The sequence below is a fragment of the Lepisosteus platostomus genome, chromosome 8, assembly GCF_059453375.1.
Source record: "Lepisosteus platostomus isolate fLepPlt1 chromosome 8, fLepPlt1.hap1, whole genome shotgun sequence".
NCBI classification, from domain to species: Eukaryota; Metazoa; Chordata; class Actinopteri; order Semionotiformes; family Lepisosteidae; genus Lepisosteus; species Lepisosteus platostomus.
The window spans coordinates 32,014,920-32,041,047 of record NC_142618.1 but is presented as its reverse complement, the minus strand read 5'-3'; the positions used below and the strand labels follow the sequence as shown (position 1 = coordinate 32,041,047).

General features: G+C 37.4%; 2 protein-coding genes across 5 annotated transcripts; one reads left to right on the top strand and one right to left on the bottom strand.

Moving 5' to 3' along the window:
• Positions 1 to 3,174: 3,174 nt before the first annotated feature.
• On the top strand, positions 3,175 to 7,359 carry prf1.5 (perforin 1.5). 4 transcript variants are annotated; one of them, XM_088643185.1, is made up of 4 exons: positions 3,177 to 3,359; positions 3,686 to 3,785; positions 4,347 to 4,916; positions 5,656 to 7,359. In XM_088643185.1, the coding sequence occupies exons 3-4, from the start codon at positions 4,384 to 4,386 to the stop codon at positions 6,677 to 6,679; spliced, it is 1,557 nt and encodes a 518-aa protein (XP_088499311.1). In that variant the 5' UTR covers positions 3,177 to 3,359; positions 3,686 to 3,785; positions 4,347 to 4,383; the 3' UTR covers positions 6,680 to 7,359. The 4 variants fall into 4 exon arrangements, with proteins under 4 accessions (XP_088499312.1, XP_088499311.1, XP_088499309.1 ...); XM_088643183.1 differs by having other exon boundaries at positions 3,177 to 3,482; XM_088643186.1 differs by lacking the exon at positions 3,686 to 3,785 and having other exon boundaries at positions 3,175 to 3,482.
• An 8,239-nt stretch (positions 7,360 to 15,598) lies between these two features.
• LOC148657224 (lectin-like) lies at positions 15,599 to 22,127 on the bottom strand. The gene is made up of 6 exons (XM_088643179.1): positions 21,998 to 22,127; positions 21,661 to 21,731; positions 19,774 to 19,883; positions 18,725 to 18,853; positions 17,787 to 17,892; positions 15,599 to 15,786 (listed from the first exon to the last, which is right to left on the bottom strand). Exons 2-6 carry the CDS (start codon positions 21,719 to 21,721, stop codon positions 15,704 to 15,706), a joined length of 489 nt encoding a protein of 162 aa, XP_088499305.1. The 5' UTR covers positions 21,722 to 21,731; positions 21,998 to 22,127; the 3' UTR covers positions 15,599 to 15,703.
• Between the last annotated feature and the right edge of the window lie 4,001 nt (positions 22,128 to 26,128).

Here is a 26,128-nt window from a genome sequence, read left to right as displayed (position 1 = left end):
CATTATTTTCTTGTGTAATTTTGAAAAATAAGTTGTTCAAATTATCCTCGGCAAATATAAATGTATGTGTAACACTGTCTTAATACTGTACTTATCTATGCCAGGCAGTAGCTTATACTTTACGCTGCCTGCCGGAACATTAGTCACAGGGTGGGCTGGGTATAAAATGGCTACATTTTCTTCAGAACTGCAATTCCCATAAAACCCACAGAGTGACTTCCTGCCAGCATTTGTGGCACGAGTCTCTATGCAGTCTGGTTGTGGTAACATTCTACAGGTCCCTCCCTGCGCTGGCAGCTTCACCACTGGTAGTCTGTTGTCAACAGCAAGCATAGAAGGAATTCACACAGCATCTCCCTTTTTTAAGCTTGGTTTCTAAAAACATCTCCAGTGGTTTTCACAACTTGAGACCACTGCAAGCTGGTAGCGAGGATCTAACTATTTACCTGTGTGATTATTATTATTGACATTGTCTCCTGAAATGTGATCACTGGACTGGCTGGAAAAATCTACACAAGGTGGCATATCAATTAACACCATTAGCTACCAATGAAGACTGCAGCAGTTTCTCAGAACTGAGAACCACTGTCTTAAGCTATGTCTCTGTCACAAACCAGCTTCAGATTTGTTCCTCGAAAACAGCTGTGACAGTTTGCACATCCACCCAAGGAATTCAACTGGTCTTTCTTCTTTGGCAATGTAGTAGTTAAGTGAAACTGCTAGGGACAAAGACATTTATAACTGAGAACAGGATATACTTGAGAAGCACAAAATTATCTTTAAATTTATTTTTAAATTAAATTGATTAGCTAAAAGTCAAGAATGAGCAAACGCCAGGCAATTTACATTCAATGTAGACAGCAGGAGGGTTTTGCACTCAGATAGTGAAAACAAACTCTAAACACTAAACAGGAAATATTGACCTAAAGTAAAATATGCTATTTATGCAAAAAGACTGAAATATCTTTCTTGACACATCATTTTTACATTTCCTAGACAAAATGAGGAAGCAATAAAAAAGGCAAACAGAGAAATTGTGTCAATTGTGTTAAAAGGGCTAGATTGCTAGATGGACCAAATAACCTAATCTCAATTGTAACCATTTTTCTATTCTTAAAAGAGTCTGACCTAGAATATAGCACCAAGGTGCTATATTAGAACCATAGATTGTAATACTGTTTGGAAAGTCAGTCCATCTACATAAAAGTAGTATGGACAGCATGCTACTTTTATCAGATTCAGGTTTATGTTCATTGTTAGTAATGTAGTGTGCTCTCTGAAGGCACCAGTTCTGTAGGGTTTGGGCATTTACTGGGACAATTATTAATTGTAGCAGTAAATCACAAAATTGATTCTTTTGATGGCTTTAGAATCCAACCATGCGATATAACTCAAACAACGCACACACACAGGTACTAATACATGAGGATACATTTATTAATACATAGAATATGCATGTAAACCTAACAGATCTTATCGAGAGGGTTATCAGAATACAAAAGGTATATATTCAGTCAGTTACGAAGTGTTACATATAACAAGAGGACATACGTTCGGTATATCATTCATTTAGACCGTTTCGTAAATTAACTTGGTTATAACTTCTACATTGGATACTCAGAACAAGTACATAACTCTTAGGAATTAAATTGATATCAACTGGTTGGGATAACAATTGAATTCTTGAGCTGTAATGCATTGAAGTTGAATACTCATCCAATCTCTGGGGATTCAAAGAAACAGTTGCAGGCTGTTGCTGTCCAATCCGTGCTCTCTGGCTCGGTGCCAGGCTGTCTGTGCAGCTTGCGACGGTGCGCTGCTGATGCTCACTGACCGGCTAGTTAGTGTTGGCTTTAACTAGCACAGTTTGAGCACAGGAGAAAAGATGACTGTGGGTCCCAGCAAGTCAGGAAGAGGACTGGTTCGTTCCTGATGAAGTGTTCGTTCTGAATAGTGATTCAGCTGTCCACAGTTCCGACCTGTCCATGAGGCTTGCTAACCTCTGGTGGATCCTCTGGTTACTCTCTGGCAACCTCCGCTCTCGACTCTTAGAACAAAGGAAAGTTCTGGCACTCGGACACACTGGCCGTTCCGTGGTTGTCCGGGCTGAGTCTCAGAATGGTCAGGAGGCGCACTGCGAGAATGTCCTGCCCTTGGGAGCCTTATGTCCTGGGCCATCCTGCCCTGGAATTCTCCTTTGAATTCCCTTTAGAATTGTCCACAGAATTCTTGGAGCTCTGTGTTGCCTGTTTTTACCTGGAGGAACTTCAGCTCATTCATTGGCTGAAAGTTCCATGGGCATTAGAGTCCCACGTGGGTTACTCGGACCTACCAGTCCCTGATTGGTTGATCAAGGTGAGATATGAGTCACTTACTCCTGACACTTAGGAATGCAGTCCAGATGTCCATCTGGCACTCCCTAGACAGATAGGCGCCAATGGATGACCATTGATCATGATAGCCAGGCTTAGCTAAGTGCATCCCCATTTGGGAGCTGTCCCTTATCAAATGAAAACATCTTTAAATCAGCCTGCATGAATAGTTTCTCTGTGGCTGCACCACAGAGATGAAGAGAGAGATGGAGCCTCATTTGGGAAAGCACAGCAACACTTAATTCCGTCTTATTAACAAGCATTGCCGCTACAGTACTATTAAAATAATTTTGAATATTACATGGTTCTGTGTTGGTCATCTTAAATAAATCAATAAAGCATAAGAAGTAATACAGGTGGGTGGGTCAATGCTGCTGTGACCTTGAACCTGGTACTTCTCTCAGATTTCTGTAATAAAAGGCCTGTGTGCATAAATTGTACCTGTAGTATGTTGTATGCTGTGGATAAAAAATCTGTCAAGTAAATCAAATATATTCAGAACAAGGAAGTATGTTCATTTTTAAGTGCATTTGTCCTCATGTGACTGAATTATTGAAGGAGTTTTTATAAACAAAGCATTTTTCTTGGGAAACTTTCTCTTGTCACTTCATAGAACAAAATACATTATAAACATTTGGTTTATAGTTATGCAGTTGGAAAGTACAGGGAACAGTGCCCAGGAAGCAGTTAATTGCTTATATGCACACAGCACGCTGACTGGCACATCCCTGAGCGACAGAGTTATGGAAATAGCAAAAGTTCTGCTCCAGGGCCGAGCACACAGTCTGTGTTGACTCTGCAGTTCTAGGACAGCAGCCAGATACAGGGCAGGGCCGTCTTTGTCCATATGGATGCAATATTTATCGTCTGTTAGTCCGCCATTGTAGAAATCACAGTTCAGACTGTGTGCCAGTGTGTGGTATTGTACTTTGGCATTTTGCACAGCCTGGATGTATTTTTAAATAATAAATCTAGTAATTTCTTTAGGTATGTTTATCACTGCAGAGTTCTATTTCCGTCCTTATACAAGAAAGTGTCAAATTTACCGTAAAAGCTAGAAAGCAGCCTGTGACATTTTTGGATATCTGGACAGAAAGTTCATACAGTCAGGTAGGATTAAAAACTCTTCTAAAAGTGTTTGTCTCATCAGGAGCCTGAAGGACAATTAAGCTGAATGAACAGAGGTTTTAGAAGCTGTCGAGATCCTCCAGTTTTTATTTCTGTGGTACCAGATAATAGAGGAAACTACTGAAAAGTTTTACCGTGTAGGAAATATCTTCATACAACAAAAGAAAGGAATGTGTTTGTTTAAGTTTTTTTAAGGTGGATGCTGCACATTGGTGGTGGTGGAGGGGAGTCCTCATTACCTGTAAAGCACTTTGAGTGGAGTGTCCAGAAAAGCGCTATATAAATGTAAGCAATTATTATTATTATTATTATTATTATTATTATTATTATTATTATTATTATTATTATTAAGTTGTGCACTAGGCCAAAGCTGTCCCTGTACAGCCATTGTTTGTACTAGCACTTTCTCTGAGAGAGACATTGAAAAAAAAACATAGAATCTTTATTTTGTAATTAGCAAATGTAGAATTATCATACGACATTGAAATCTAAGTTTTTGAAAGCTTGAAATTTCGGCAAGATTGTTTTTTGTACCAGTGACAAGAGGGAAACGTCTTGAACCACTAAGGTCTGAAACGTTTTATTCACTGTTACATGTTGATTTGCCACCATAATTAAGAAAACGGCTATCTAATTTTAATATTGTTTATGTCTTTAACATAAGTTCTAACAACATATAACGGTCTTAAAGCTGTCAACACCAGTGCACCAGCTTATGTAAAGAAGATGTTGTTTTTTTCATTTACTTATACTGCAGGTCATGTGAATTGAAAAAAATAAAGTGTAGAAATATCAAGACAATTAAGTCATCTTTTTTTTTTCCTTCCCTTGTTGCCTATTCCACAGTGCTTGGTTAGGTTCCCAGGATTGGAAAGGCTGAGCAATGGCGTTAAACAAGCACAGGCAATCTCTCTTCATCTGCCTTCTTCATATCCTGGCACAGATGTACGGGCTTTTGGCCTGCAGGACTGGGAATTTTTCAGAGTGTGATCAAGCTCCATTTGTGCCTGGATACAATCTGGCTGGGGAGGGCTTTGATGTTGTCAAAATGCAGCATAAGGGTGCCTATATGATTGATATCAAAACCTTCCTGACGAGTAATGGATCCTGCACCCTCTGTGAAAACCAGCACCAGGAAGGTAAACTCCAGAAGCTCCCTGTGTCAGTACTGGATTGGCGCTCCTTAAGCCACTGTCGCCATCAGTTGTCGAGTGGGTTATTTTCCTCCGTTGAGAGTGTGATCAAAAGCTCCATTTCTTCCATCAACAACAACTGGGGGGTTGGACTGGAACTGAACACGGTGGGCTCAGCAATCCTGGGTGGGAGCCAATCAAATATTGCTCACTTTGCCCTCTCCAACTCCAGACAAGACAGAATGTCCTTTGCCATCCATGAGGTCAGCTGCAAATACTACAGGTGAGGTCTGTGTGCACAAAGGTAAAGGAATTTCCAGCTCCAGCATGTTGGACCCGTCAGGAGGTAGAATGACAGGGATATCACTTTATATTAGAGATAAAGTCACTTCCTCTGCATCAGAGATACAGAATAAGAAACAAATATTCTTACCGTATACAATGCTGTTGTAGCCCAATGTCTAAGCTGAAGTGAAAAGCGAAGACTATAGTTTTATATAAAATCTGTAAATTTAAACAGAGGAAGTACTTTTGAGCACTGAAGAGATTGGCAATAAATTAAAGAAAATGGGGCTGTGTTTTTTTTAATTAGAGGGACTTTTTTTCTTCTTATAATAACTGCCAGGATTACTCTGTATCTCAGGATGCATTATTGAATATGGAGAAATGCTTTTTCCAGATTAGCATGTTTTGAAATACAGTGTGTGCTGTTCAGGATGTGTTTTTACATAGAAACAAATATTATTTCCTTAAACAATTTGTTTAGTTGCCATTAAGGTTGATCCATCATCTTTCAAGGAATGAGTGAGACTGTAAAAGGCCTACACTCAAGGACCTTTACAAATAATGTATAGATAATTGTTTATCTTGTATTATACATTTAGTTTGTATATCTTTTAAATCTGTGTCCTATAAATTACCCCACCTTTGTACTGTTCCAAAATAAAATCTGCATGCTGCATATGTGGACCTGCATTGTATATTTACCTCAATGAATTCCTTTTTTCCCTACCTTTCTGCAGTTACCGGCTGACTGAGGATCCCCAACTTACTGCAGAATTTTCCAAACACATACGAAGTTTACCTCAGCAGTATGACTCCAGCACCAAACCCTCATACCGGCGCCTCATTGACATTTATGGCACTCACTACATCAGGAATGTCCAGCTGGGAGGTCGAGTGAGACAAATCTCTGCCATCCGGACCTGCCTGGCCTCCCTGAATGGTCATTCCCTTTCTGAGATCAAGGAGTGCCTGGGGGCTGTACTGAGCATCGGATTGGGGATCAATGCCAACGGTCTCAGCAGCAAATGCAGGAGCATTTTGCAAAACCATGACAACAGGATGGGTTTCTACACAGGGTTCATGACTCACATGATGGAAGTCATGGGAGGGAAAAAACGTATTGCAGACGTTCTCTTTTCCGAGTTTACTCTTTCAGCCTACAGTGAATGGCTGAACAGCCTGAAGGACAGCCCAGATATTTTCGCCTACTCCCTCTATCCACTTCACGAGCTGGTCAGGGATCCAGTCATCAGTGCCAACTTGAAAACTGCAGTGAGAGAATATATCCAGGACAATAGTCTTCCAACAGGTATTGCTGGGATTCAACCCTGTGTGTGGGAACGCAATATGGACTACAACTGTTGCCCACGAAACCGAAGGTGGGGCAAATTGGAGGTATTTGTGTACAGAGCCTCTGATTTATTTGGGGACTATGCTGGAGGAGCAGATGGCTTTGTGAAAATGTGGTATGATGGCAATTATAGAGAGACACACTTCATCAGTGAGGACAATAACCCTTTCTGGTTAAAAACATTCATCTTTGACTCTGTGGAGATTGGGCATGCGCTTGTATTTGAAGTTTGGGACAAGGATATTTGGCAGGATGACCTCCTTGGCAGCTGCCGTGTATATCCCACACAAGGCAGCCAATACATCAGCTGCCCACTAGACCACGGAACCTTTCATTTCAGATACACTGTCAAATGTCAGCGTCACCTGAGTGGCACACATTGTGAAAAGTACCAACCATCCACTTCTTAAGCCACCTCGTTATGCTTTTTTTTTTCTCATGTCCATGGCTATCACTAAAGTCTTTGGGTATGGTATTCAAAATAAAACTGTTGGATTCATATTGTATCAATTCTGATCATGCAGTAAAGCACCACTTTCCCTTCCACACCATGTAATGTAATGCTTGAAAGCCCAGACTTTCGAGTATTCAATTATTAAAGAATGTTTTCTCCTACATTAACATCTTCCTCCAATCTATAGATGTTAAACAGGGCAAAATAATCATTCATGTGAACATTATTCAAGTTTTTTTTTTCTTAATGAGGAATTTGTTCACTATTTTTCAAATACTCAGACAAGACAAATCCAATACCCTTAGACAACAGCTGCGTCTACATTTCTGGAAGAGCCTGGAAAAAGTTAATATAAACCTATTACATATTCTGCTTTATGAACTTGAAATCTGTGTACCTGGAGTGTTATATGTTATGTTATATCATGTTATATAAGTAATATTGTTCATATATTCACAGTATTAAAAACATAGTAATATAATATCAATAATCCTTTATCAATATTATGTACCTCTCATATTATTTAGTATGTGTCAGTTATCTACTGTTTTTAAAATTCAACATCATTTATTCAGTCTTCTGTCTTTATAAAGCTGATGAAACTGTAAAAATAAAACTTTTGTTTCTGTCTAACAACTTTGGTTCTTACTTACAACTTATCATCACATACAGTAGACAAATCTATTTTTGATCTTCTAAATTCTTAACAGCACCCTTAATACTTTATTATGCTAAGTTTCATATTTTGTTCTCACTATAGCAATTGACATTTATCTGACAAATAATTCCCATGTGGAAAAAACAGTTATAAATGGGAATAAGCCAAAGAAAAGATATCATCCACAAGGAGCAACACAAAAGGATAACCCTGGAAAGATCATGCTTAACTAAGAAAGCTTATAGTCACTTAGATGACTATAATATAGCATATATTGCTATAGACTACTGCCAAGGTTTTAAAGAGAATACGTTTTTGGAAACATTGGCTACCTCAGTATTGGCCCATTGTTTCTTATCTGAGCTGAATTGGAGACTATCCCAGCAAGCTACAGGCTTAAGGTAAGGCAGGATACCAATCCATCTCAGGGCACACACAGACACAAACACACTCACACCTAGGATAAATTTTCCCAGAACCCACTTAACCTACCAGTTTGTCTTTGGACTGTGGAGGACACTGAAACACCTGGAAGAAACCCATATAAATACTGTAGGGGAAAACTGACAAACACCACACAGATAGCACACCAACTCTGGCACTAATCCAAGGATCTTGATACTAATGCTAACCACTGTACCACAGTGCTGCCCCTAGTTAGAAACATTTACTGTAAAAATGCTTTTTTAAATATGTTTTTAAATACAAATTATAACATAATTTCAGTTCATTGATACTGACTACCGATAGATATTTTTACAGGGAGTGTGAACTCCCTTTCTTTCTCATTCACACTGTTCAGCATATCTTGTAATTCATAATAAAAGGACTTTTTCTTATTTCCTCTCTTAACTGTCGATAATAACACAGGTTCCTCCTCTGTCTTAGTAGACACATTAGATCTTACTGGAGCCAAAATTTCTATTCAGTTCAGTAAAGAAGGATGAGTACTGAATGTCATGCTTTTTGACAACATAAACATCTTTAAAATTGCGCCTCGACCTCTGGCACTATCTTTGTCGTTAAACAAAAACTTGGTATTTTCCAGAACACTTCAGCTATAGAAATGAGTACTGGACATTTAAACAAACCCTCCCAGTGCATACAAAATGTCAAAGCCTTAATAAATATACTTTATACATACTGTTTGTCTGGATAAAACTGCTGACTTTTGAAATGCTGTAGTTTAGTTCTCATTGGATTAGGATTTACAGCAAACTGAATCTATCTGTGTGAAAACCAAACTGATTTTCTGATAAGAGGTCAAGTGATTCTAAGTAGCATCTGTTCTAATCTACTATTTTAAAAGAATGGGTGAGAATGGGTATGTACTGTAATGGGCAATATTTTGTTTTCTCATAGGGTTTACAGATTGGTGTAATGATGGGTATTTTTCATTGAGATCTGACATGTATGGAAATTTATGTTTAGAAAAATAAAGCACTGTATTTTCCTGCAATGTGTCATTATGTCAATTGAACCTTGGATTTGCTGCTTAACAGATTTGAGAACTATTGAATATGTCAGATGAGCTGGAATAATGTGAGGCATCTGACACTCAAAAGACTAGGAAAAAGGCACATGATTATCCTGGTTCAATGACAGGAATAGGACAGAATCCAACAAGACAGCATTCTACAACTTGGTATAAAGAATGCGTCACAGAAATACAACTTGTATTGCTTCTAATGGTGGTCTTATACCTTCACAGCCTGTAACTTTCACAGTAGATCCCCTATTGAACACAAATTGCAGCATTATCATCATAATGATTTTACAAATGTTTTGTCTGTTCAATAATATATTAGTTCATTTGCTAAAAAAAAATCAATTTCATGTGAATGATCCTGGCAATTTGTTGCAGCTATCAGTTTCTGTTACTCAGTATATCTTAAAACATTAATTATTCAGGGTTTGTTTGATTTTCAGATTGTAATGTAACATGACTTGGTGTACTTATCTTTAATGGAACTAATTCTTTTATAATTTAAAGAGAGGATTTCTTTAAGGGAACCCAAAGACAGCAAGGAGTACTATTTACTGCATGTTGGTTATTTAGTTCTTGTGTAACTAAAGTTAAGCTTTTGGCAAACTGCATGCTGATACATATGGATAACCATGTTGTAAATTAGTTTGGTCAATATTAGTTTGTGTATATGAGAATGATCAGAGCTTGCTACTGTAATCAAAGTACCTCTTTGTATAACAGTAAAGTATTGAAAAATGTATTTGTCAAAATAAGAAAAAGGTTAGGTAATTATTTATATTAGTTGTAGTTTAATATCTTGGGTCTTAATATCTATTTATGATTTCTTCAATGCATAGGACACTGCATGCATACAATGAATACAATGATATGTTACGTTACTGTATATATTATAGGAAATGGAAAATGCTTTACAATCTTATTCATTCTACAAAATGTTCCATACTTTATTTTAAATACTTTAATATATATTAGTATACTGATAAAAATCGCTAAATGTACAGTATATTAACACTTTACATTGAGATAAGGGAAAGACTGTATTGTGACCTACTTGTAGAATTTCCTGCTTGCCTACAAACGTTTTTAAAATCTGAATTTAGAACAATAAAGACAACTTTGAAATAATTTCAGGTAGCATCTTTAAGAGCTTATTAATTTGAACACATTAAATAATAAAAGGGATAAGAGGACAATGGGTGCCACAGTAGTGCAGTGGTTAGAATTACTGCCTTGCAGCGCAGAGGCCTGGAGATGGATTCCAGACCAGGGGTGCTATCAGCCTGGCGCTTGTACTGTATATTCTCCCTGTGTTCATGCTGGTTTTCACTAGGTGCTCTAGTTTCTTCCCTCATACTGGTAGGGTGATTGTCTTGTGGGAAAATTGGGCCTGTTGTGAGTGTGTCCTCATGTGCCTGTGATGGACTGGTGCCCTGTTCAGGGTGTATCCTGCCTTGTCTGTTGATTTCTGATATATTCCTGTGACCCTATATAGTAAAGAGTGGTTACAAAATGGATATATGACAGTTGGATAATTAAAAAAAAAACATTTTGCAGATATAGATATCATACTTTTACAGTAGATATTGTGAAATGTGTTTCTTTTTAAAAGCATGTGTTAAGTACACAAAACTATATGACAGTTACAAATTGCAAGTCTAACAAGACTTTTACTGCTATACAGGATTACTGAAGGATAAACAGGTGGGGTTTTCAGCTGTCTGTTTAAGCACACTTTTCTTACTGTGAATTAACGTTGTTTTTCCAATATATTTAGTGAGTCTTATAAGCTATGGTTAGTAAGGCATTGCAAAGCACTATCAAACAGGTCCAGAGGTTTCATCATCTGAAAAGTCCTTTAACAATTTAATGTAGGGATAAAAATTAAATATTAAAAATTGAGGGGCCAGTGTAAGATGTTATTTTTATAGATATTTAAACATAAATAATAAGCAAAGTTACTGCCGTATTATTGCTTTTTTGTTGACATTATGGAGTACAAAAATGGAGTTCATGTCACTGGACATGCTCTGAGTACATTGTAGCTCAGTTAACACAAAACATAAGCCTATCATTTTAAGAATGCAAAGTTGAGGAATAGCCTGATGTTGAGACAAGCACCAGCTTGCCAGCTGAGATTTTGCAGCTGATTTCACTTCAGGTTACTTACTGTAACAATAGTCATGTTGTGCCAGAAAGGATACTTTAGTTATATTTTCTAGCATTGCTACCTGTTACCTTGAGAGCACAGAAGAGTTACCATGAGAAATCTTGAAAATCTGTACATATATTGTGTTGTTATTACTGGAAAATATGTTTTCCTCTTATCTTCTAGAATGTTTATTTCTAACCCAGAGAAGGAGAAGGCTTCTACAAGCATGTAATAACCAAGTCTCTCAACTGAGCTGTTTACTACATCTGATTGGAAGAAAAGTGCATGTTAGCACATTTTGTATACATCCAGAAGATAAATAGCAGCTTTGACATTAAACAAAGCTGCATGCAGGATGGATCGGGTAAAAAAATATGAGCTAATTTAAATAAGCAGAAATAAGCATGGTGATATAACAACATACTGTACCTAGTATATCAGCATTATGTACCATAGAAAAAAAGGGACAAAAATATAGACAAATCATAAGTGTGATATATGTTTATAAAAATAGTTAAGTATTTGGCTGAAAAGTTAAACATGTAGTAAGACTGTCACACTGTTGTCTCACCCAGGCTGGTCAGGAGACAGTCACATTCCCACAGTCTGATGGTGGTTCTCCTGTGGGGCTGAGGATCCCCCTTCTAATCAAGTAACCAACCTACAAATTCAATCTTCCTCTATTTAACCGCTACTCTGCAAGTGCTCTGACATTGAGGTCCTTTGGAGGATCAGCTCACAGCATGTCTCTTTGACTAATGTAAGCAATCTTGACTTTCACCTCTGAGTGCCTGCTTTCCTTTCAGTTCCTGACTAGGAAACTGCTCCCTGAGATTCTGAACTACAGAGCACTCTCGGCATCTCAGTGGCACCAGACATTTGCTGCTTCCAGAGAATGCCCTGCTAAATCTTGAATAAGCCATAGACCCCCTTATAGTGTCACCAAGACCCTCGAGCTCAAGCACTTGGGTTCCATCTGGAACACCTCCGTAGCTACTGCTCTGCAGCACACAGCAGTGCTACAGCTTAATCCCTCCTTTTCCAGCCTGTATCTCTTCACCGCTGCTTGCAGTACCCTGCTGTTTTGCAATGACTTTTACATTAGATGCGTAATATTTTCTTTTTTGTTCAGCAATTCCGGAGTCTAGTCTCTCTGGCTGGATGCCTCTCTGGCAGTTAATTTCACTGGCTTTTTTGTGTGTCTTATTTAAAAGCTTTTTCACCTGAGAGGTGAGAGGGAAAAAGAGACAGAGAGAAACAGAGACCGATGACAGGCCAAGTGGTTACTGTAAGTTTCAGATGCCAGCTGGGTTTTTTTGTTTAATGCCTAGTTTTAATTTTTTTTTAAATGTAAAAGCTTACTAGTTACACTTCATGTAGGATTTACAGTACTGACAATAAACTTTCTCATGTCTTGGGTCATTATCATGTAGTGCTGTTTTCAGACTGAATTGCTTGTTCTTATTTCTATAATCATCAGTGTGTAAGTTGTGATCTCTGAGGAATTTGTCTGAAGTCAGCTTGACATTAGTAGAACTGTTACACATATACAATTAAACATTGCACTATTTGTAAAACCATGCATCTTAGAGACCATGTATTCTTAAGACCTCTAATATCAAATACTATACAAACCTTAATAGGCCAACAATAAGATAAACCTTGTGTCCTAAATCTATCTCCCTGTTTTAAAAATGCATTGCCATCTATGAGGGAACATCTTTATTCTGAGGCTTCCACAATAAAGGAAGGCAAAAGTTCATAATAAACAGTATGCCACGGATGTCGGAAAGGACAAACTGTGGAATGGCAGGAGAGCAAAAGACCCTATGCGTAGCAGCGAGTGAGTTAGCCCGGGCTCAGCTGTTCAGGGAATGCCGTATAGAAACCTATGCCCTTAGGTAGCGGACGTGGGGCGACCTGGTGCTAGGCGGGTTTCAGGACCCCGATAGCCAATGCTGAGCGAAGGAAAAATGAAAGACCAGGAAATATATAGTCACAGGGAGAGAGAAACACCGGAAGGACAGCAAGAACTGGAAATTAGATACAGGACAGAGAAGGAGCGATTCTGGCTGCAGAGGGCGTGACACAGATCAGAAACCTCTCTAAAACAAAGCTCATATTTCTTGTTCACAGTTACAGAATCTGGTCACCAAGACTGATCATAGCAAGGTTTTTTCTCCTGACACAAGCAAGAGTAATGGGTCCTCTTCTCTTTCTTTCTTCCTTCTGCTCCTTCCCTGTTCCCCATCTTTCTTATGCAGTGTTCTGATGAAGACTCCATTTATGATTTACAAAGAAGTTAATAAGAGTAAACCAGAAAACAGAAATTGTTATTTTATCCTCTGTGTTTACAAGCCTGTAAGCTCTGCTGTGACTGAGTTAACTTGTTTTTAAGTTTTATGCCATCTCCCCAGCCACAACAATTCTAATTATAAGGTTTTAAAACATATAGAAGAGAGGTTTCCTTTCTCTCTCTATCACATTTACTGCTCCATAAATTCTCAAATTCGAAGGGTTGTTTTGCAATGACCAATGAATTACAGTGTTGCTAAAGCAGAAACAATTAGCACTACATTTACAGACCTTTAAAATAAAAAATATTACTGGGCATTAACATACATTATTGTTAGACAGGTTCACGGCTTGTTCCTCAGGCTTGACAGGAGATCACATACTGGGCTGCCAGCCCAGTTGTGTTTTCCCTCCCCTTGTAGGATTGGAAGCTGTTCAGAGTCTGGCAGTCAGAGGAATACTGGGATTAGATCTGTTATTTTACAGAACAATGTTTCGTCTAATCCTTCAACATATCTCACAGTGTGTCTGTCTCTGCTTCCGCTTGCAATGCTGGTAGAGGGCAACGGGAGAAACGCCTGTCCTCTTTGGGAAGCCAGGTTTGCCTGTGGTCACTGAGCCTGTATTTTGTAGGGGTCTGTTTCTCTTTGCTGTCTCATATGGTGGTCAGATACCTTGCCCGTGTTTATTATCTTTTTAGAGTCATCTAGCATACCACTTTATGTTGTGCTTGTTTGTGTGTACAAGTGGATAAGATTATGTTGATTGGCTTGTACTATGATTTAATTGACTTGGATTTGTGTTTCAGTTGTGTTCTTAGGTTTCAGTGCACTTCAGGACCAGATGGCTGAGGGGGCTCTTCTCTGGGCTTAGCAGGGTCTTGTGATGGTAGGAGTTGTGGTTACTGTTTTTTAAGTATCAGTAATATTTTATTGCTCTCTTTTGTACTGTATATATACTGTATTAGCGTGGATATTCGCGTAAAACGTCCCCGCACATATTGTTTGGTGTTTTAATCTAGATATGAAGAATGCTTTTATAGAACTTTGTAGATCTTTTATTGAGTGTTTCCCCTGCGTAGTATAATCCTAGCCTGTGACTGAAACTTACATTTTATACTTTTAAATATTTGCAGCCTGATTTTTATGGCATTTGTTTTTATAGAAAGCCCTGTGCACCTTCTTCTTCAGTACCCTCACCATCAGGTCAAAGTTCCCATAGGAACTGATGCTCAGACCAAAATTCAGTAGCTGGTTGTGTGTTCCTGATCAAGTTGTTGATCAATGTGACGTGGTCTTTCTTCCATCTTGTCTAGATCGACTGTCAGTTCCCAGGTCTCTGCTATAGCACCTGTTCTCTCTCTCTCTTGAGAACTGGGGTTTGTTCTCTATGTTGGTGCATTACCATGAAAAGAAGGCCTCTGTGTGTTCACACAATAGTTAAGAAAGTATTTATTGGGTTATGTAAAGACTTGTGGAACAGAACCCTATTAGGAAATGGGTGTGTAAATATTTTTTGTATACACAGTACATATATTATAATATTGACTATAATATAATATTGACATTTTTTTTCTCTCTTCTTCTTTTTTTCAGCATGGAATAAACCTATTACTTTAGTTTTCTGTTTCATTCTTGATAAAAATATCAAGGTTACAAAAGAGAAGAGACCCTTCGGTCCATATAGCCCATTTGGTAAAACTGTAGCTGTCTCATGATCTCATGTTTTGCTTTTCCTCTTGTAAGGTGTAAATAGATCCTGGTATGAAATGGAGCAGGGCCATTCATCAGCCCATCTCTCAGTGCAGGTGAAAGAAACAAAACTGGAAGAAATGGTGAGAGATGTAACTATAAGCATCACTTTTCTTTAAGATGTCTAGAAGATGAAGAGATGCTGTGTAATTTAAATAGTGATGGAAAGTTGAGCTCCCCTGTCCTGTTTTGCTCTTCCTTGTGCCAGCTGTGTACATTTTTGTGTTAGTTAGGATACCTCAAACTGTTTTATTTATTTTTGTAGTTTCTTAAACTGCTGGACTTAAGGCATTAATTACGAAATACAACTAGTCAGTATTAAACTATGCCATTGGTAATACTAAAGGCAACCCTTGTGATAATTTATGTTATGTCTTATTTTATTCACTCATCTTATATAAAATCTACTGTTGTTTAACTATTTCTGAAGGTATGGAAAAAGAAGAGGGCGACCTATACTTATTTTCAAATGCTTTCCAATTTGGTATGGTTTTTTATTTATGCATATTTTCAATCAAGCACAAACCAAAGAATTGTATGCTGTAAGTATGTATTAACAAAGAAATATCAGTTACAGATAATACAAGAACAAACCCCACAATTTGAGGAATTTCTTTTCAGGGAAAAAATATTCCCTCTTAGGCCAGCACAGATTCTGGTCTCAAGGCACAGATAAAGGGGTATCTATTGTTGCATGCGATATCATTCCAGTTTAGTTGAGCTGAAAGACAAAAGGAAGAGACTAAACATGAGTACTTTTCTAAATAGCTTGAAGTAATTTTTTATCATTTCACATCACTGCACCAGTTGTAGCATCACACTCATGTTTAGGGAAAAAATAATTTCTGTCTTAGGTATCTTGGTTCAGAGCATGACTGTAGCACACAAGGAAGAAGAAGGCTGATATGTTGGCATACAAGACCCAGACTTCCCACTCAGAAGTCCAACACGAATGGTCCAAAAACCATTTCAATGTCCCCATTTCAGTCATCATCCGGGAGGTCCTTGGTGACCCCTTCCCCATGAGAAATCAGGCCCCCAAATTAGATTCTGACCATAGTGAATCTTGCAACCACTCCCCCCGTCAGTCCACAATGGGAATGATTCTAAAGGACACATACCTATACTAACATCACTATTGCAAAACAGTACAGGTGCTACCTTTGTTTAATTGTTTAGGGTTATGTTTTGTAGTTTTGTCTTGTAGTCCAGTTTGCTGCAATAACTCTAAAACTCTAAAGGGCGCTCCGGCTCTTTTACTTCGGACCTGATTTCGTGCACCTGCCCCTTGTTCCAGCCTCCTTCCAGCCCCCCTTAAAAGCCAGACTCCCACTCAGTTCGGGGCTCTGCATTAATTCCCGAATCTCGCGAGCCCGGGACCTGGAATCGCCTGGCTCCGTTATGGTTTTAAGTTTCTGTTTCTGTTCCTGTTCCCCCTGCCGGTTCCGACCTGGTTCCCATTTTTAACCATCAGTCTCGGATGGACCGCCCGGCTTTGGATCTTTTGCTTTCATCCTGGATTTCGCATTGGACTCTGTTTTGGATCGTTTGCCTCGGCCACACCTCCCCCGACCACCAGCACTTCATGGACACGCCCCCGTTTTAATCCCCTGCATGCCTTTTTTCCCTCGTGTATTCTCACTCAACCCCGGATTGTGTCATCCACATAGGGTCTTTTGTTATACTTTTGTAGTCTCTGTCCATTTAACAAACATTTGCTTTGCAAAATACTTGGATGATTTGGCTATTTATGTTTCTGCACAACACAAAGGTCCTAGAGCTACATGAGGACCTGGGTCTTTTCAGGACACAGTGTTTTTGGGCACCAGCCTCAACTCTCATTCTTACAATGGTGTTCCAGCTGCTTCGACTGGCAAATCTCTGATGACTTTTGATTTCAGAAGATTCTTGTGCTTCATGCTGGCTCCTTCACAGATATTGCTTCTGAGCATTTTACATGTTTGGCCACTCCATGCCTCAGTTCAGCTCCACTGGCTTGCCTCAATGCCCCAAGCTTCATGTCACCTTTTTGCTGATAAGCGCTACTTTGCCTGGTCTACCTGGACCACTTGATCTTGGGAAGGCCTCCCGCACCCCCTGATGTGCTGCTAGGACATCCTAGTGATAGATGCATCCACTACATGCCGGGTAGCCAAATATCTGTGGTATTAGTGTTTGCTGCCCACTTGATTATGGCCCATATCAAGCCAAGCATTACAGCATATCCTTTGTATTCTTGCAATATCCTGTTGTAGATTGATGTCCACTCAGAATAAGCATCTAACCAGGGTGCTGGACATGGTGACAGATAACTCCAGCAATACAGACAAAGTCATTATTATGTTACCAAAATGCTTGGAAAGCAGGACAAGTGAGTTATTAATTGCTGATTAACATCTCTGGAATTATTCCAGTGCTATACAGATTATAATAGCTTTTAAAAACTTGACATACAGGGACGGATATGATTTCTAATTTGTCAATCTGTACATGCTCATGCTTTGCTTTTTATTGTGCTTAAAATTTGCAACCAGTCTTAGAGATCTTCATCTCATTAGCTATCTGAATACTGATCAATGTTTCTAATTTTTTTTATTTTATCCCTGTCTTTTTGGGGAAAAAAACAATAGTCAAAAAGACTGTGTGGCTAAAAAGAATCGTGCCGTATTCTTAAATTATTCTGCCTTATACCTTATTCTTAAAAGAATTGAATATTATTACCCCAAAATGTGTGTATGCAGTTTTCTACTCCAGAGCTGTTGGGCTCAGTGGGATTCCACTTGGTGTAGTCCCATTTGGATCCATCACTCCAGAGCCATGTGCCCTCCTGCTCACACCACAGAGGACAGAATAATGGAATGAAATGAATACATTTGTTAAAGTATATCTTAATTTCAGACATATTTTATATTGTAAGAGCTGTATATTGTAAGTGACTGTCACGCAAAGTCTTTTAGACAACAGATGTTTTGAGTCTTACCAGACAAGTTCTGTTTTCCTTTGCAGACTGTCAGTCTTTGCATTCAATATGGCTAGGGCTTGATCTACTTCAATTAATTTTTACATCAATGTTACTGTATGTACAAAGTTAATTACATGCAAATGTAATGCATGTAAAACATAGAACTCCTATGCAACATAGCTGATGTTGATCCACAGTGACCCTATAGATAGGGATATCAATTAATCAATCAATCAGTTTATTTAGGAAATACAATGAAATGTCTTTTCTGCAAACTCACCAGGGGGGATTTGAAATCTACACTTTTAACTATACAGTATATCCAAATATTTTTGGGGGGTTTTCAGTGCTCACCAACATTTTTTTGTTGAAATGATAAAAATGATGTGTCATAATAAACTCCAAAGACGTAATCAACGGGTAGTTTCTTTAACCACAATGTTTCCCATAGTTTATTGATATAACTTATACACTGTTAGAAACATAAACCATAACTATATAAATTTGAAAGTACCTCCTCTTAATTACAATCCTTCTCATGTCCTTTACAAGCTTATACTCTTACGGTTTGCTGTAAGAATATGGACCAAAGAACCAAGCCACATTAATGCTGTTCTGTATACTATGAAAAGTAAACATACTGTACTGTGGTTCCTGTCTGTATCCTGGAGTTGTGTATCTGTGAGGAATACTATACCTTTTGGCAGTCACTACCTCCCAGCCATGCGGGATATGGTCTTTTAGACTTGATCAACTGCACCAAAAATGTATTCTCCTCTTCACTGTGCACTGAGGCCAGGTTTCCACCCAATCTGATACATTCCATCTGGAAAAGAAGAGAGAGATGTCAGAGTGAGTGAGAGAGACTGTCATCTTGGGTCACTATATCTACTGTATATAGAATCTACAGTCAAAACTTTTTCAGTGTTACAGTGATACTGCTAAGTTGACAACAACTCATGTTCAATTGCATGGCAGTCGTGGTAGTATTATTACTCCAGATTACTGGGGAAGACAGAGCTTGCTTTGTATTATTAATCATACTGGAAAATCCTGGAATACAGTGTAAGAAAAATTGTCCAAGTAAGCCAATACAGGTACAGTAGTTCTTTGTTTGCATGGCAGATGCATTCCAGAAAGATGTTGCATAACCTGACTTAAAAAGCTATTTTAAATAAATGTACATGGGACAGGATGCGTTCTGAATCCACTGGTTGTGTACGCACATCGCTTTCATCTTCCAGACAAAATGGCGTCGGCAATAAAAAACAAACAGACAAAATACTAGGATATACATTGTAGTTAATAATAAAGCATAGTAAAGTCACATCAAAGAATGTTATGTTACAATTATACAAAGCACTGGTAGACCTAATTTATAATGTCATGTTGCTCTGATATTCTTACTCTGGAACCAGTCCAAAGAGTTTTGAAACAAACTAATGTAAATGCAGTAAGTGAAGACATAATCTCTGACCTGAACAATTCTGTTCAATTGTACTGAATCTATTATTTAAATGCTGACCGATTTCATTTGATCACTGCAGTATCATTACACCTGAACTGAGTCTTAGACACCAAGAACGAAGAAAGCAAGCTCTCATTTCTTGAAACCTATCATGTTGATAGGTCAATTTAAAACATTCTAAATCTATCCTCAATCTTTATGAAGATCCACTTCCCCAACACACAAACAAAGAAGGGAGAGCAGAGAGAGGTATAAGTTCAATTCAAAGCACTACTTACCTCAGCTTCGGCCCATGGCTTCTCTTGTGCAACATACTGGAAGCAACGGTTTCTGAAGCTCTCCCAGCCCGGGGGACAGATGCCCTGGCACTGCTCTCCCTTCCCGTCCTCTTCAGAATTAGGGTCAAGCAAAGGTAACAAAATGGTAGAGTTGAATCAAACTACCTGACTTGAAATGCTATTTCACTTCAGCCAAATAGAAAATAGAAATCAAGAACCTTTCTAATGATACAATGAAAAATAAGTCACTATCAGTTTTAAAAAACATAAAACATTGTACAGCTTTTGTTTCCCCCCCTAAACAAAATGGAAAAAGCACTGCTTCCTCTGCCCCCACCATATTGTTTGCAATCAAGATACAATGAGATATAATTTTGAAAAAAATATTTAAGAAATAAAAATCTTGAATGCTATCTAACAAATTAATATGCAATAGATGGTAGTGTCCAAAATCTAATTAAGGTGGAATAGAGATGTACAATAATTTAAATGAGATTAATTTCTTGCTGGCTGTCAGAAACCCCCCACCCCTCCTTTTTACAAGAAAGAGACAAGGAGCTGCTTTAAGGGTGATGATGGGGTCAAGGGATGAGGATGAGAATTACAGTGAGTGTTCTACTTATAAACAGGTCATCTGATATCAGAATTGTTCCAATACTTGTTCTTGCAATTGCATTTAAAGAAATCCCAACTATCAGTTTTCTTATCTCTGATCTAACAGCAAAATGTGAAATACTTTAGGTTCCATCAATAAATCAATTCACCAGAGAATTGACCACAGACCACAGAAAACCTGTAAATAATTAAATCTGAAGGTTTCTTTTATGATAGACAGTGATGCAGGTAAATGGTGGCATAATACAAGTATGGAACAAACAGGTTAATTGTACACTGAAAGTAGAAAGAAAACTGCAATATTTCTACTGGAAGGCTCTTCAGGTGTGTTAGAATGATACAGCAGGAATAGGAGGCCAAGGGGTAAGGGCAAAACCAGGAATGTGAGAATGGGTTTGAAAGGATAAGTGTTAGCAATTGTCAATGCTGAAGACATAGTAGTAGATAAATACCAGAATAGTAGCAGGAAGTCTTTAGAGTCAAGGATATGAAAAAAAGGCCCAGAATTCAAAATGCAATGGGCGGACAATAGTCAAAACCTGGTAGAAATAACACAACCGAGGCAATCAATCCAAGAACCAAAAAGAGAAACAGAATCAGGAAATGGTACGCGCACTAGGGAGCTGCAGAAGAGAATCCGTAATAGTGAACAAAGGTAAGAAAAAAAGAGGAGGGTTTAAGTAGTGATTGGAGTGAAAGGTGATAGGAAGGTTAGCTGCAGCATGGGCGATTTTGTTTAAGTGAGTGTGCGTGGGAATGTTAAGGTGTTTGTGAGGGCATGTGGAATGCGTGACAGTGTGAGTATGTGCAGAATGCGTAACAGAAAGGGGGGTCTAAAAGGTGGGGAATATTGGAGTTGTATTGTGAAAGACTGAAATCTGCAAGTGCATGGAGAAATGTAGTGTATCAGTCAGAAGTGGGGGAAGATTGAAACTTAGTTAAGTAATTTTTGTAAATTATAATGAAAGTAATTGATTGAAGTACTACTTCATTTCAGGATAACACATTGCAAATACACAAAAAATGAGCTATTGTCACAATATTATATATTAATAGAGCATTTAAATATGCAAACCTGTTTTAATTAATAATCAAATACATTTTCATGAAGAGAGTCCCTACATGATTATTAATGATTTCTTAACATATACATTTTGAAAATTAAATATGTTTGTAGTAATATAGAGTGCTACTGAATTTATAGAGTAAAACTGATAGCTCATACTCATTCCAGTGTTCATATTCTATAACACTCAGTACTGATCCACCTACCTGAATCCACAGCGAGTACAAGGACAAGACAGAGTAGTGCTGATGCAGGAAGATGGATCATGGTGACTCTTCTGCTCACAGAATAGATATGTTAATATTTGTGCAGTATATCATTTAAAGGCAACAATATTTATTTGTGTAGCTCTTAATATATTTATGGATTTAAAAAAATGCATATCTGCACCTTGTCTCATAAATTAATTCCTATTAATCCTACCTATTGAGATGGAGATGCAGTATGCCAGTTCTTCTACCAAGAGCAACAAAGATTCCCACACATTCAAACGGAAAACGGATAGATGGAGAGCATTCAGATGAGCAAGAATTTCTCTCTTACCTGTAAGAAGTGACTCAAAAGTTCTGCCTTTCAATGTTCAATACCTGGTACCCAGAGTTTCCTGTCCAGCTTTTATATCCAATTAAAAGAGGCTGGTGGCTCAGCAGTGGAACCTGCCTCTGAAATGGGCATACACACAAAATAAACATCCTTATTGATGTATCCTTGTAGCATAGTCACCTTAAGAAAATATTTGATATTTGTTTTATTAATCTTGGCCTTTGTCATGTAAAGATTTCTTTAAACTATTTACATAACATACATAGGTATGAACTAAAGTTCTCTCTTGATTAAATTTAAAAAGCATTTTTGCATAGAGGGTTACTGCAAATAAAGGCTGCTACACATCACCCTTTTGAGTGCTAAACCTCAGTGTTGGATGAAGAGAGTTCCCTTCTTCTGTGTAGGAACCCAAAAAGAGAGTTTTCATTTAACATACAATTATTATTTATTATTAATAATAATTAACAACAACAACAACAACAACAACTATTATTATAATTATTATTATTATTATTATTATTATTATTATTATTATTATTATTATTATTATTATTATTATTGATGCTTGCTCTTAAATTTAGTGTCATTGCTTAGATCTTTAGAGGAATGTATATTTTTTATAACAGAAAAATTCTCAAGTAATTTTTTTAAATCATGTTCATTTATCTGGTAATATTACTTTTTTGTAATTACTTGTGGTTATTAAAGGTTGATTTCAACACTATGAAAGCTTCATCTAGTCAGTCTATTGACTCAATACTTTAAACTTCTTTTCATATATACAATGGATTTTACATTGAAAACAATTAGTGAACTATGTACAGTACTTCCAAAAATGAATAAGCCTTTATTACTTGTACCTGGCTCATGTATAAACTTATTTTTTAAAATATATTAATACATTTTGAATAAATATTAATATATACAGCTGGAGGGTGTGTCATTAACCTTTCACATCTACAGTATTTGCACAGCTCAAGGCCTCATTACGATATTGTGGAAACATACTGTAGGAATCTCTTGTGTTTGCCAAGCTGCAGGTGGGCTTAGAGACATGTAAACACAGATTATCAAAGGGAATTTTCTAGTTTACTCTGGATATTTAAGTTAAATTATTAACTTTCTTATTTATTTTAAGGAAATTGGATTTTCTTTACTGTGAAATCCTTAGACAAAAAAACATCTCTTATTTCTCTCCTGCATATACAGTAGTACATCTTTAAAGCAGGAAGATAGATCCCCATTTGCTTTTGGGCATCCATATTACTACAAAGGAAGATGTAGTCCAGAGTCATATACTTTTCTTTAGGATGCAGGATTAGTTCTCTTTCACAGTTATAAAAGCATTTGTAGAATTTATACTGTATATATATACTGTATCACCAGAACTGTACCAGAGAATATAAAGAACTCTCATGCCATTTCTCATATGACTCAGATGTTACCTACCACTCTGGTACATTTATAATTTGTTCTTTTTAACACTTTCACTTTCCTGATCCCCATAATTTGCAGGGGAAAATACTGTCACAATATAATAGTATTATATAATAGCTGCAGTGAAATGTGCGATACTGCATTGATTTCTTTGATTGTTTTTCATTGAAACATTCAAGACTGTTATTAGTTATGACAATTCCCTTATGTTTTATGTGAAAAATCTTTTAAGTGATGTAAAAGATTTAACAAATTCAAAGGATGTAGGTGTGAAAAAAGTTTTATGTCAAAGTTAAGACCACACGGATTCATCAAATCAATTAATACATAATTATGAGGCATATATTACATTGCAATTTTTGGATTTTTTGTTATAAATACTGCTCATGCAGATGTCAGCTCTGCATGCTTGTTGATTTTAGAAACACTGTTTGAACTATAGTCATGTGAGTTTGTGAAGTTTTGACATCAGTCATTCACATTGTCATGATCTGTAAACCTTATGATTTTTAAGCAAATTGGAAAAATAATTAGTTAAATTTTTATGGTGATAATAAGATTCCATATCCATCCAGTACTACACAGATTATGTTATAAAGTTATACTTAGAAAGAATATATATTAATTTAATATCGAATAGTAAAATAAAGGAACATTTAGGCTTTGGAGTGTTATTTAAGGGAGTTTTCATTATTAAATGTAAACGGTTATTTGGTAGCTCGCAAATTTTTGTTTTATATTTTTGTTCAACAGCATAAAAACTATACTGAAAAGGCATTTTTAATATGATGTGGCAAAAGTTTTCTGAGCCTGCTGTAATGTATGAATAACTGAATGCATAATTCATTCTTGAATAATAACATCATACAAATGTATATGCTATAAGAAAAAATGTTTTTGAACATTTTCTAATTGGTATTTAGTTATAATTAAACCCCATTTAAATTAGTACTTTTTTACTATGATCATCTTTTACCAAAAATGCATGAGCATTACGCACATCTCAGACAAATAAATACAGTGTTGAATTGAATTCTACCATTCATCTGCAACATGCTATGACGGAGAGTGTCATTTGCAGAAAGAAACCAGTTGCATATTTTTGCTTACACACACATTGCTTGCCTTTAAGTTTATCAAATTGTATGAACTAACTCTGAATGAATTTGTATTTATGTTACATTTTATGTACATTTTGTACACTGCAGTCATGAAATGACCATGAAACCTACAGTACCATAACAAAACGAGTGATACTGTTTATTTTAATTAAAAATTAATGTATTTAAATCCTCATTATTATTCATTATCATTTTATAAGCATTTAGGCTACCTACAATTCAAGAAGATCTTAATTTCAGATAATGATATGAAATTTGTCACGATTGTAAACCCCTCCTCTTAAGGACGCTCCAGCCCTTCCTTGTTTACCCGATTTCCTGCACCTGCCTCCTGCTCCAGCCCCTTTCCCTTAAAAAGTCAGACCATTCCCATCATCTCCCACGATTCCAGGCTCAGCTTTGGAAGATGGATGCCCGCCTACCAGTGAGTCCAGGAGGGGCTCGATGGCACAGGCTTTGCAACGGTGTCCTGACCATCTGGGTCCTGGGCTGGGAGCGCCTGGCCCCATTACCCTTTTGTATTCCCCCAACTCTTCGCTGGATCCCACTCTGGCTTTTAACTTCGTCCTGTCTTCGTCAAGGATGGACCACCCAGCTCTGGACATTTGTATTCCAATAGATATTCTTACGGACTCCCTTCAGACTTTTTAGCCCTGGACACGCCTCCCCCCCCCTGAGCACCAGAGCACCTTGGACACCCCCCCCAGGTCGTCTTCCAGCCCCTATCCTATCCTTTTTTCCCTGTGTTTGGCTCACTCACCTCCGGATTCTGCCTGCATAGGGTCCTGAAAAATGCTTGGTGACAAAATTTCAGCTGTCCAGAAAATATATTTCAGAAAATCAGTTTTCTTTTTAACTGTTATCTGTCAAATTAAGCAAGTGTTAAGGGTTGATATATAACAGTCCACGGATGTCAACTGGTCAACTGGTGCCTTGTCACTAGTCACCAAGCGACTGTGATGAAATGCCTAGATAAAGAATACTAGATGAAGCATGTGGAATGTTAATCAAGGGAAGACCTCATATTCATTGTACTATAAATTGTATTCATTAGACCTCATTTGGAATATCATGTTCAATTTTAGTTGCAAAACAAAAATGCAATTTTAGGGGGAGAACAAGAAAATATATGTATCTCTGCCATGAAGGGAGTGTCATTCCTGATTAAAATTAAGTGAATGGAACCCTATTAACCTGGTCCAGAGAAGAATGCATGGGAACTTCTTTCATGTATTAAAATTCTATATAAAAAGACTAAAGTTGGTGCCATTTTAACACCAGCGAACTAGCAATAGCAGAGCACACAGCTCACAGGTAGCTCATCTGTCAGTCATTCAAAAAGAATCACTGAAACCTATCTTGTGTTATTGTTGTGTACAGTATGAATTGAAATGGTAATAGTGCGATTTTTTTAAACCCTACTGTTACTGCAACAATGTTTTCCTTTACTTATTGTAAGTTTGTATACGATGATCGTTTCTATACCTGGAGATTTAATTTTCCACAGTAACAAACTCATTTATTTTCCTTGAGACAAAGAAGTTTCAAAGTTAACTCATTCAGATCAAAC